The sequence below is a fragment of the Mastigoproctus giganteus genome, chromosome 12, assembly GCF_048544385.1.
Source record: "Mastigoproctus giganteus isolate SK-2022 chromosome 12, ASM4854438v1, whole genome shotgun sequence".
In the NCBI taxonomy this organism is placed as follows: domain Eukaryota; kingdom Metazoa; phylum Arthropoda; class Arachnida; order Uropygi; family Thelyphonidae; genus Mastigoproctus; species Mastigoproctus giganteus.
The window spans coordinates 55082058-55096197 of NC_143586.1; the positions used below are offsets into that span (position 1 = coordinate 55082058).

A 14140-nucleotide genomic window follows, 5' to 3' on the forward strand; every position below is an offset into this window, starting at 1 on the left:
TCTTAGAAAGGCTTTTGATACTGTTGCACATGGAAGACTGCTGCACAAATTGGAGCAGTGTGGCATTGGAGGCAAATTGCTGCTATGGATAAGGGATGGTTGAGTGGCAGAAGACAGAGAGTGGTAATCAATGGACACTGCTCAACGTGGACTAATGTTATTAGTGGAGTTCCTCAGGGTTCAGTGTTGAGTCTGTTGTTGTTTTCGGTGTTTATGAATGATATTGATGATGGGATATCAAGTTTAATGTCCAAGTTTGCAGATGATACAAAGGTTGGCAGGGTTGTTAAGGACACTACTGACGCTATGCTGCTACAACAGGATCTGGAAAGGTTGAACAGATGGGCTGAGAGGTGGCAAATGAAGTTTAACATTGACAAATGTAAAGTACTACATATGGGAAACAGTAACCCCAGAGCAACGTATCAACTCTGCGGTACTACACTGACAGTGGTGGAGAATGAAAAGGACCTGGGGATAATTGTGCAGGCAGATATGAAGTTCTCTGAGCAGTGCAGACGAGCTGCAAGAGTAGCTCAATGGTGTCTTGTCAATGATAAAGAGGAATTTTTCTAGCAGGGATAAGGAGGTGATTATTCCCTTGTATAAGGCAATGGTTAGGCCTCATTTCAGGAAGGATGTGGAGCTGCTGGAACGGGTACAGAGAAGGGCAACAAGATTAGTGAATGGAACAAAGGGTTGCTCTTACGAAGAAAGGCTTAAGTTTTGCAAATTACAGAGTCTGGAGACTAGGCACCGGAGAGGTGATCTGATAGAGGTGTATAAGGCTTTGAATGGTTTGAGCATGCTCAATGCCAATGGGATTCTTCATCTTGCTCAGAATAATCACCTCAGAGGGCATAAATTCAAATTGAGGAAGGACGGATGTCGGATAGATGTGCGGAAATTTGCCTTTGGCCAGCGGGTGGTTGGTTGGTGGAACCGACTTCCATCACTTGTTGTTGAAGTTGATAGCCTAAACAAATTTAAAGCTCAACTGGACAGGTATTTCGAACGAACGGAGGGGTGAAATGGGAGTGGTGTGTGGTTTTTTTTTTTTTTTTTTTTTTTGGCTGATGCTGAATAAGCTTGCTTTCTTGCATCATATGCCTCTACTAATGCTAATATCTTTGTTTTTAGAAATTGGGAGACTGATTTCTGAAAGCATGCTAATTAGGATATGTATTTATAATTGGTGAAATTCTTCTCTTCTGTGAGAATAAAATCTCATACAGATACTGTGAAAAAAAAAAGTGAAATGTTATTAGTAATAAAAATAAAGCATTTCTCAAAAATAACCTTAAAAAAAGCAACTTATGTGGTCTTTTTGAATTATAATTGAAATAATTTTTTTTCTTTCTTTCAGACTGAAGTTGATGTTATTGATGATATTGATGAATACCAGACTTTTCCTGGTTGCATTATTCTTATCTTCCGATTAGTGATTATGGTTTGGTTTCTTTATGAATTGCGATCTACTATGTTAGATGAAAATGATAGAGCTAAGTTACGATTCTATGTACATTTTGGAGCAGGCATTCTTGTATGGTTTGTTTATCTTCCAGTAGTTGCTCTCATAGCTCTGCAGATATCTGCTCTTTGGAGATTAAAACTTCTCCTTGGTAAGTATATCACGTTTCATATTTTATATTTCTGTATTATAGTTTATAATACAAAATGCCTTTTCACTTACAAGTAAGTGGAACTTGTAGCTGGAAAGGAAAGTATGCATTATATCTTGAAGGTTTTGTACGTTTAAAAGCCAGCTGAATCTCATGACTTTCAGTTAGAGTCCTGCATTGGGTCAGGTACTTGTCAAAACCCTTGGGTTACTGACCTTGGTCAGGGTTTTCAGTAATTTTGTGGTTTGTGGGTTAGGTGTAGTTCCAGTTTTGAATGTAAATAATTTAATACAGTAATACCAAAAATTAATATATTAACTAACAAAATAACTGTTTTTTTTTTTCTAAGTAACATTTTTTGCTAAATTATCTTGTGTACCATATTTTTATTATATAATTGGAAGTGCAAACAACACTACCCCACTGCTGATATTTATAAATTTCAGAAATTTGCGAAAAGGATATGTAAATAAATAAATAACTAAATTAGGTTTTTAGATTTAAAAGTTATTTTTTACTCTCTCTCTCTCTCTCTCTCTCTCTCTCTCTCTCTCTCTCTCTCTCTCTCTCTCTCTCTCTCTCTCTCTCTCTCTCTCTCTCTCTCTCTCTCAGTGTTTTGTTGCCAGGTATGAAAAGTAGAGAGAAAAAAAAATAGGTACTCTTTTTGTTTTCTAAATTATCTCTGCTCTGATTATGTTGTTATGTTGTTTAATAGCATAAGGGCTGCTAAGGCCATATTGTGCACGCTCTGATTATGATGTTATCATTATTATATGGTGCATGCTCTGATTATGATGTTATCATTATTATATGGTGCATGCTCTGATTATGATGTTATCATTATGTAGTGCATTATAGTATCTGAGGCCATATTGCATTTCAGATTATGAAGTGCAATATGGCAACACTAAAATGAAATCTTTCAGTACAAAACTGAAAGAAGAATGTCATTCAAAGTTTCCTAAAAATTGCAGCATGAAAGAACACTAACTTTTTATGATTTCATTTATCACAGAAAATTCAGAATTACCATAAAATTAAAGTTTTTGGTCATACATACAAAATCATCTGTATTTTCATTTTTTATTTCTTATTAAAATTATTTTTCAATGTTCATATTCAGACTCCTTTGACGTAATAAAAATATAAATATTGATATAAAGATTTGTTTGAATTTTTATGGTGCTTGGGCAACTTAGTCCATGATGCGTTGAGTTGGGAGATATTTACGTCATTCAACTTTTGTTGAAGGTGCAAGCGTGAGGTATATAAAGATATAAAATAATAGACTATATTATTAAGATAAAAATTTAGCATATATAATTAAGATAAATAATAGATATATAATTTGGAAAATATAATGAGTATTTAGAGTTTGAAATTGGGACTGGAAATTGGGGAATACAAGTGGAGCAGCCCTCCGTATTTCAGTTTTGCAAAAAATGCAAATAGATGATTGTATATTATTTGCTAGATGTGTGGAATCGATTCAAACTTCAAATATCATTTAAAGTTAGAAAACTTTCTCTGCTTTCTGAAGTTAGAAAAGTTCAGTGAAGGGAAGAATTTTTTACACCATTTATGACTGATGGCATTAAAGTGAATGCAACTGTAAATGCAAGCTACATTTCTGAAGTTCCAGAAATGTTTCCACAATGGCAGCAGCAGTATTATTGATAAAATGGTATAGCCTCAAAAGGAAACTACTTCAAAAGATGATAAAGCTCATTGTCATATACTAATAAAGATATGTTTATTATAAAATTATTCTTGGTATCTTCTATTGCACATTATATTTTCTGTTTTTGAAACTTTAAAATGTACATAAATATTTCAGAAATTCTTTTTATTAGTTTATTTATTTATTTTTTTGAACATTAGGAATCACGTCCAGTGCTGATTTCCTTGCTTTTGCTATTATGGCTCATCTTCTATGGCCGACTCGCAGTGAGCAGTATTTCCAGCTAGCATCAGAATCTGATCCGGGAGAAGAATTGGAAGAATTTAATGAAGCTCCCCATAATGTTCCGAGGCCTCAAAAAGTATGAAGTATGAAAGGATGTGTTTTTATCCTGCTGCTTTACCAAAGAAAAACTAAAAAGCTCTGTGGCCTTTTTTTTTTTTTTTTTTTGGGAAGGGTGGGGTTATATTTCATGACATAATTGGAACATGGTTTGTAATTTGTAACAGTGGAAACACTTGGTAGAATTCACAATGGTGGCAGCAGATTGATTTAAAGCAATTAAAAATATAAAATTATTACTGGGAGTGAGGGAATGACAGAATGTGTATGTATATAATTCATATATATATAAGTCTGATGGAGTTCCCCAAATGTTCCAAGAGCTCAAAAGGTATGGGATGTTTTTACAAATCTTTATAAAAAAAAAACTAAAAAGTTCAATGATTGTTTTCCTTGTTTGATTATTGTTATATATATATATTTGTGAGCAGAGTGCTTTTCATAATTGGAACATTAAGGGGTTTATAAATGTTAAAAAATTTTAAAGAATTCACACAAAATATCTCAAAAAATATATATATATTACTGGGGTGGGTAATAAAATATTGAAATACATATATAATTCATAAGCGTGGTTATCTTAATTGGCAGTCTTTCCAATTTTTCCATGTTTCTGTTTTAAATTTTAGAGATATGGGAAATGCTAAAATAATTGGTAATGTAAACTATATATATTTAAGAAGGCTATAGAGTTAACTTAATTTTGGCCAAATATTTTCTGTAGATAGTTATGGTGTGGATAGCTGCTATAATGATACCTTATGTGAAATGGTAAAATACCATATATCTTAATCATATATGATTTATACAAAGTGAAATTCCCAAAATGTAACTTTTGCATTGTTATAGGTGTTAACCCATACCTGTAAAAAATGTAGTGCTTTACTGTATAGAGAATTAATGTATTTTTGTGACTGTGAAAATGTTTTGCATCACATATTTTTTAGATTTATTTTAACTTTTACAGTTTAATTCTTGAAGTCAGTTTCATGCTCATATTACTTTATTAATTTTAATAAGTCAGTATAGTAAATGCCAGAGCAAAATTATTCGATATAATGAAATTACATCTCATTACATTGCTTGTCAATATACTTTATATTTTTATGTAAAAATAATTTTCTTTAATGAATATCATTTTAATGAAATATTTTGTTGCTAAACAATCTGATTGGCTATGAAAAAAATATAACCATCAAAAAGAAAATCCTTAAACAATACAACATACACTTTTTTATTTTTGATCTCTGGCATCTGTCAATGCTGCAGTGATTTACTAACTGAGCAGTTAATTGCTTTGTTCAAGGTTAGTGGCTTTTGATCTATATACCTTCCTAAAGTCTTATTGAGTATGTTATGTTTCTTTGCAGCTTTGTGTGAAGAAATATGGCTGGTTTACATTGCATCACGTGATGGTTATACTTATTTTAGTTTTATAAATTTTAAACTGAAAGAGACTGTAGTTTCATGATAATGTTTTTCTTTTTTTCCCAAAAGAATTAAAAGTTTTGTTTTAATATATTTTGTGAAAAATAACAAGCATAATGAAGAAAGACTTGGGGGTCTGTATGTTGCAGTCTGCAAACTGGGCACCTGAATGGTGACCTGATTGAAGTGTTTAAGGCATTAAAAGGGTTGAATAAACTAAATTTAAATCGAAAAAGGATGGTTGCAGAATAGATATATAGAAACTCACATTCAGTCAAAGAGCAATCAGTTTTTGGAATAAACTTCTATTCACCATTGTGAAAGTAGATAGAATAAATATAAGGAAGTTCTGGATAAATTATTGGAGGGAATGAAGAAATTTTTGTTGCTAATACTAAATCATACTTACAGCAGAATAATTACAATTACAAGGAGGGTCAATAAATAATGCACTGTAAGCTGCAACATCTTTATTATCTGAAATATTGTAACCACACTTCACATACATAATATAGTCTTTCAACTTTGTGAAAATATCACTTAATGTAAGAACCACCACACTTGCTGTATTTTCTCCAGCATTCTTTCCAGACAGTGAACACACTTTGGTAAAAATCAGGAGGATGATGTTTACATCAATGTTAAATGTCAGAAATGAGTTCCGTATTACTCTTAAACACCTTTACTGTGTGCAGGAATGGCTTCAGTCTACCAAACAAAACAAAAAAAAAAAAAAAAAAAATTTGATGTCATGAGGTCAGATCTGTAAGGTGGTGAGACATTATGCTCCACCTCAGCTGGGAGATGTTTGATGGTATCATTTGTGCAGTGTGGCCTTGCATTAACCTGTTTAAACTTAATGTCCTGCCGATTTAGTTCGGGTCTTTTGTTTTTCTGAACTCGATTAAGCTTTTTTGGAGACAAGCAGTATCTTTCTTAGTTGATGGTTGTTCCACTTGGTAAGAAATCGGTTAAAAACAATACCATTTTGATCCCAGAAGGTGGTGGCCATAAGTTTTGTATATGATTTGGAAAGTTTTAGCTTTTTGTTTACAAGTGATGCCCATCTCATGGATTGTCATTTGTTTTGGGGATCATAATGGAAGAGCCATGTTTTGTTACATGTGACAACCTCTTTAAAGCACTAAGGACCACCTGCACTAAACCTCTCCAGAAGATCTTCACAGATCTCTTTCCTCACAGCTGTCATCTCACATGTGAGTAGCTTAGGCACTCACCAAGAACAGATTTTTTGTACTCCAGTCTGTTAATGATGGAACTTTTCTCTTTGACTTTTCACAGCATCCATTACTTGTCTGGTGGTTATGCACCTGTCATTTTGAATGAGCGGGCCAGTTAGTTTTTCATTGTTTGTGACAGATGTTGGTCTTCTGGCTCTTGGTTTGCCTTTAATGTTGAAATCACTTTTCTGAAACTGTTGGAGCCACTTCTGGACATTACTTTAATTGTCTGGTCCCCCATAGACTGCCAGGAATGAATTTTTTATGGATAGATGTGGCTGACTGATCACCCGATTTGGATAGGAACTCCATCACATATCGTTGATGTAAATGGCTGTTGTCTGTCACTTTGTCCATCCATATCTTCACATCTAAAAACACAAAAAAAAAAAATGATATTATGTGTGTTAATGGGTAATTGGTAGTACAATGTGTATATCATAAATCCCCCACCCCCATGTGTGTGTGTGTGTGTGTGTGTGTGTGTGTGTGTGTGTGTGTGTGTGTGTGTGTGTGTGTAACATAATGACCTGCCCTTGTATATCACAGCACTTCCACTGGGTTTTCATAATGCTGTGCAAATGTGCATTTCTTTAATTAACAACATACTTGCATTTCATTCTATAGAATAAAATTCTGCAGAATAATGGTTTGTTTTTTTTTTTTTTTTTTCAGAATTACCATGCTTTTCATTAGCTTATTAGCTGAGAAATCTTACTTTATTATTGTCATGTTTCTCTCTCTCTCTCTCTCACACACACACACACACACACATACACACACACACAAGTGTGCACGCACATTCATTCTTTTCTACCTTGCTTCCATTAGTTAATGTGGAATATTTATTGAAAATTAAGTTTGTGTTGAGTCCTTTAGTCTGTTCATCTATATAATTTTTCTACCCTCTGTAATTACAAACCTTGCAGAAAGGTCACATGTTCTTTTATAGGAATCACTTTTAATTTAGTCATTTTAATTTTACCTTCATCCTTCACCATACAGCCAACTTGATGATCAGGAGATGAATTATATGAAATCAAGACAGCTTTTTCTAGTTTTAATATAACGTAGAAATTTTAGCCCTGAGATTTTTTTTTTTTTTTTGATAATTCTATTGTTCCAGCTACTCACCATATGGTAGCATCTTGGCAAGACTTCAGTATAGCGTAGGAGTTTGTAACAATTGGGGTATTTTATTTAGTAATTTGATCACTACAGTAGGCAAACCCAATAAATATGTTAAACATTAAACTGCATATAAAGGGAAGTGTTTGTTTTATATGTTCATCCAAGAAGGAAATGTTAGATTGACCCCACAATTTCAGCCTATATGCTGTAAGCCCCTGGGAAGGTGTTAGACTCAGCTTTTATTCCATTTTATTTTTTTCTTTGCTCCCATATTTCTTACATAAATATTACTATAAATTTTGAAAAACAGTGCCAATCCATTTCAAACTTTCAAGACTTTATAATATTCTTGAGGACCTTTATACTATGTTTTATCTACATAGGTTAATCCATTCCCTCCCCCATTTAAGAAGTATTGCTTCACAAAACCCATCTCAACTACTGAGTACAGTAGAGGAGTTTTTAATGTGGAGGAATTTTATTTAATAATCATATTGCTAGATTATAAAATAAAGAATAAATTTTCTGTTTATACTGTGGGTCAGCCCTGTAAGCTCAGAGTAGTTTACAAGATAGAGTACAAAGAACCCACCCCCCTTAAAATTCATGACAAGAGCATCAATTTTTGACTAAATTTGTCTATGTTCTTTGTGAATATGCACCAGAATGCCCAGCTGCCAATCATGATCAGTAAAAGCCACTGAGAGCTAAACGTCAGTTATATTATAAAACTAATCATGAGATCTGCGACAAAGTAGCAATCCTTTTAACGTAGATAACTATCTTTCTGTATTCGAGCATGGTCCTTAAAAAACTCTCCTGTAGTTCACGGGTCAGTAATTGCTAAAATATTTTACTAATCTAAAGTAATTGACGTATGCACAGTACATATAGATGGTGTTCTTTGATTGATTTTGATATTCTAAATTGAGATAATCATTGTTCCCCAATATATATCTCATAATTAAGATCATAGCAGTGCAGTAATATAATGAACTATTATGACTTATTTTGTTATATTATTGGGTTAAATTTAATGTTTTACAAGAAAATTGCTATTTATTAAGTAGTATTTTGGGTGAGATGCAAAACTTTATCACATAGTCCATTTTTCGTGTGAGAAAATAGTTATTTATTTTTTTTAAATAGATTATTTGTCAGCTTATATGTGAATTGTATTTTGTAGTTATATTTTGGCAATTACTGTTTTTATTAAAGGATATTAGCTAATGAACTGTATTTAAATACTTTAAAAAATATTTAGTAAAGGAAGCATCTATGCTTACAGTCACTCATTTGCAAGTAGAATAAAGCAAGAATAGGTAGGGTGGCTATATTTTGAAACCTTTTGGTATTAACTATATCACATAGGTATGCATTTCATACAGTTTAGTTGTAAATATATAGTTTTAAGTGTTTATTTATTTAATAGATAAAAGTACATTTGGATGTACTGGGAAAGTTATATTTGTTAAATGATTTTCTATGTATATAATGGAAAAATTAACAGCAGGAGATATAATGATAATTAAACATTAAAACTGTATCAGTGCCCATGGAAAATAATGGATAAATTAAAAAATTGTAAAACTTCTCTTACAGAGTAATATTATTGTTTGAATAAATATCTGTTATATGATGTTTTATTAAAAATTACTTCCTGAATGGAATGAATTTCTTTAACTAAGTTATAGAATATCATACCAATTCATTCCATTAGTTCAAGTTATGGACATTTAAATGTCACTAGTTAGATTTGAAAAATTTCAAAAGGATACTTGTTTAAATAAAACATGTTATTCTTTAGTTCTAAATACCATTAATTTTATTATAAAAAACAAGAAAATCAGTGTGTTTGTGTGTGTGTCAAGTTAATTTTATGTGAAAGATTTGTTTAGAATCAATTTTTGTTAATTATAATTCACAAAGTTGAAATGGTTTTCATAGCAGCTAGGTACTGTATTACATTACACTGTTTGTGTACTTGAACTGGGCAGGAACAGTATTTTTGAATCCAAAAAATAAAAAAATAATTATTCGGTGGCTGTTTTTTTTTAAATTAGGTATTCCGTACTTTTTAATTACAACTTAAATAAGTGTCATAATGGAATTATGCAGTACTACTTTGGCTGGAGAGGTGTGGCATTTATCTAGTAGCTACTACTTTCTGTACTAAGCACTGAACATTGTACACTTTAAAATATGCTGTATTTGTAAAAGAATAAGAGAAGTTTACCTCAATATGATATGTAGAACACTTCTGTATGATACTCCCCAGAAATTAAAACGAAAACAATTGAAAAATAAAAAATCTTACATTATAGTAAGAAATAATTAACAATAATTAAAAATCAAATGAACACAATTAAAAATTAGTAAAAAATTAATTTAATGAAAAAAATTTCAAAACGATTTTCTGGAGAGTATCATATGGAAGTGTTCTACTTATCATATTGAGGTAAACTTCTCTTATTCTTTTACAAATATTGATATCAATGTAGAATATATTGAGCATTATAGCTCTAGTTCATACTATCAAACTTTAAAATATGCTTTAAATGTTTGGTTTTACCTTTCATTTCTATGAATAATATATTGGATATGGTTATGTTACTTTGCTTGCCAATCTATTATCATAGAAGAAGCATTATAATGGAGTTAGCATTAAATTAAATATTCACACACACAACAGATCTTGCAACTTGATAATTCAAAGCAAAACTGTTTTAATCAGGTAACAATGAAGGCAAAAATTATTTATTGTTTTGGAAGTTATACTGAATATGTTTAATTGTACTGTTTATATTAGTTAAACCAATTTAATTAGTATATTATTTCCTGTTTGCAGTAATTGGGTCTCTGATTTTTCAGAATTCTTTAGTGTAAGATGGATGCATTTAAATGAGATAATGTCAAAAAATGTCATTTTAATTTTTATATGTGTATATATGTACATTATATATAAACATTCCAGTGTAGATAATTTCACTTAGATAGTATTAAAAGAAAAAAGAAAAGTTTAGCTGAAAGCTCCGACTTAAATGTGTTTTTTGTACTTATTCAAATTTTAATCTAATTTTTCTTATGTGAAATAACGCTATGCTTAAAATGTCTAGGAAACAAGTTATAATAGCATGTTTTTGTATAATATTTTCATGCTTCGATTCATGTTTTTTTTTTTTTTTTTTTTTTTTTTTAATTCTAAAAAGGGAATACAAATAATAATATAGTATACAAATATGTGCAATTAATATGGTTACTTCTAAAGGTAAATTACAATTAAATGGATTAAACAATTATAATTATAAATATTTTAATATCTTCTTTATAACTCAACAATTGTATAATTTCTGTGTTCTCTTTCTACCTTGGAAATGCTTTGGTCCCTCCACTGATACAGACATTTTTGGCCTTCAAAGCTTGGGCCTCACTTGGGAGATGGCATCATTATTCACTAGTTCAGCATTTCTCATCCTGTGGGTTGTAGTCCACTGGTGGGGCCACAGAAAAATATGGGTGGGTCATAAAAATAAAATATAATATGTAATAATAAATAAGCTTTTTTAAATGTGTTAATTACACTAAAAGCTTTGTTGTCTTAATCCCCACTCACCAGTTAGGATGTCTTGGTTATCAGAGTGTACCGTCAACCTTGGAAAAAATCGGTGGATAGCAGTAGTAATGCAAATTTTGGAATATGTACCAATGTAAACTATATTTTAACAAACTAAAAGTTTGTATAGGATAAATTATTATTTTAATGACACAAGTTTGTCACTCGTATCTGTATTACGTATTTGTTTGTAGGAGCAAGTGATCATAAACCAATTTGCATGTTGTGCAAGGTGAAATAACTGGAATAACTTGTGGGGGGAACCCTACTCCCTCCACCTGAGGTTAGCTAACTGCAGGCTTGATTGAAGAGGTATTTAGCAATTCCTTCAGTTGTTGGGAATCGAACCCAACTGTCTCAATGAGTGGCAGATGGTGGTGTATTATCCTAAGTATTTAAAAGATTGGATATATGCATTAAGTACTGCTAGAAGATGGGTGTCACATGACATTTAAAAAAATTCTGTCGTAAGTTATACTGAAGGCACCTTTTTTTGCATTCTGTAATACATAAAGTGTTCTGTAATAAAAGGAAATAAAACTGTTATCATAATATTTACTTGACTTTTACTAATTTACGGTAAAAAGGATCCAGACTGTGTTGAATTATACTTTTTATAACATGGACCACAAGGAAAAACTGTAGGGATCACCAATTGGTGATCTTCATTCTAGAATATAAAGATGCCAGCTAGAACTTTCCAGTTATCCAAGTGCTAGATAACAAAGATTTTACTAAATATTTATGCTTTGTATAATAGAACTTGATAGAAGCCAAAATGAAGAATTATTTTATGTAAATATAACTTCTACGTTGATGGACCGCATTATAAAAATGTTGAGAAATGCAACTAATCAATATAAATTGTTAATATAATTTTATACGAACAGCATCATAAAAAAGTGATGCTGTCACTTGGCTAAAACTTAAAGCAGTGTTGTGTTTATTCAAAGATCCTCATGTTTTTCGATATACTAATACATTATACCAAAAGCAACTGTATTCATGTGTATTTGAGTAAATGCATGGGGTTTTAGATAAATAGCTGATTCATCTCATGAATAATGGTATTATCTCTAATGCTAAGTCTTGACAACAAAAAGTCAACCTCTGTTACTGAGAAACCCAGGAGAGAAACTGAACATAGATGCATAATATTTCAGTGATTGCATTGAAATATAATTCTCTGTTACCTCTGTTACTTTACCATTTATGTTATTGTAACTTGCAAAAATAAATAAATAATAATTTTAACAGAAGTCTATATCAAGAAATAATGTTTGGATAATCCTGTAATCCTATTGACAATATATTCATGCAGTTAAAAATCTAAAAGGTACTCTTTTGTTATGCCATTAGCTATTTTTGATACAAAAACTATTTTCAGTGTTATCTTTTATTTAATTTTGTTTCTATTTTCTTATGCACATCAGTCATGTTTCACAGTATCATCTGAATGATACTCTGAAATAGGAATTCATACAGCAACAGAAAAGAAAAGGGGGGGGGGTAGAAAAAGCACTGATTCTGTCCATACCTGTGATAAATCACTGAAACTTATCAAAGCTTTTATGGATTATTCAGCAATGCTTAAAGCTCTTAAATTGTTTAGATAACTGATGTAATCATGGAGCTGCATGTGACTTATCTAGGTTGACTAACTAATTTTGATAATTAACAAAGAATATGTTGGGAAGAAGGGAATTTATTTATGCAAGGTAAATGAAAATTACAAGGAAGGGTGAATTCTGGAACATTAACATAATGATTTGTGAACATTATATAACATTATCATTATTTGAGTTTTGGGTGAGTATCACATTTCCAACATATACCACCCCAACTCCCAAAGATGTAATACACTGAGCTCTCGATTATCCAAGGTAAATGAACCAAAACTGCTTCATATAACAAAAATCTGATAATATAAACACAACTTATTAGACAATTTTTAATAGAGGTTTGAGATTCATTTATATCTCTATAGTATTTATTACCTATAGTAAGTGCAGTAAAAAGTATGTATAAAATTTGCATTATATGTGGTATGAGGTAAATTAATAAAATTTTGTAATTTTATTCTCTCTTACATCATTTAATAAAACTAAAGACAAAAATTATAAATTCACCAGCTAATAAGTTTGCTTTTTATTGATGGTCATTGTCTATTTCAAGTTTGCATAAATATATAATCTTGTTATCGAAATGTCAGAGCACTGGTTGAAAGTTCACTGGCCACATGCTATTGTGTGTGTTTTTTTTGCTTTGTCTCAATTAATAGAAGCTCTGATAATCAAGGTCCTTCTGTATTGAAATTGAAACGTGGAAGTGCAGTTCATCCCTTATTAGGTGGGTATAAATCATTCCATAATATAAATGGTACATCATTTTATAGCCTAATGATCTGAATGGTCATGTTGAGTTCCATGAGACTGATCTTGTTGCCGAAAACATATCTATACATGGTAATGGATGTCATTTGCAGTTGAAGACTTATTCTAATATGGATAGAATAAGTCTTCACCCCAAAAGAATTGCTTAAACTGTTTCCTTTGGTAAATCTCTGTTATGTGCATTTTGGTTTCATTGAACAGAATGTGATTTTCTAACCAGCAACATTGTGCTAGGTGTGAAGTGTTTACTTTATCTAGATGGATGCCAGCTTGATGTTTTTCTAAGATAGGGTTACTTGATGTCTGAAATACCTCTTATTTTTAGACTATATTTCTGGAAATGTCTCACAAGAACTGCAGATCATTGTACGCTTGAGACTACTCCTCTGTTTGCAGATTGACATTCTGCACATTACATCACAAGCTCTTTTCAAATAGTCAGTGATGGCATGCATTTTCTACTGCCATGTCTCCATTAATGCAAATATCGGTGGCATGACTAGCGTATAGCACATGTGGCCTCTGCCACAGGAGATTGAATGGAATTAAAGATTCAGAATAACTGAATTTATAATTTATTTTATTTAAAATTGTGACTATAATATTTATATAAATGAATTATTATAAAATCTACAGACTTTTGTATGATAATTTAATAATTATAGAATAGACAGTATTGCATGGTCTTA

At 31.3% G+C, this 14140-nt stretch overlaps 1 protein-coding gene across 1 annotated transcript in view; it reads left to right on the plus strand.

Annotated features, from left to right (window-relative positions):
• The window catches only part of LOC150077076 (transmembrane protein 145), a 78793-nt gene extending 75085 nt beyond the window's left edge, over window positions 1–3708 (plus strand). The window contains exons 5-6 of the mRNA XM_090385782.1: window positions 1367–1622; window positions 3504–3708. Coding sequence (XP_090241908.1) covers window positions 1367–1622; window positions 3504–3670 — 423 coding nt within the window. The 3' untranslated portion in view covers window positions 3671–3708. The remainder of the gene's footprint in view (window positions 1–1366; window positions 1623–3503) is intronic.
• Window positions 3709–14140: the final 10432 nt, after the last annotated feature.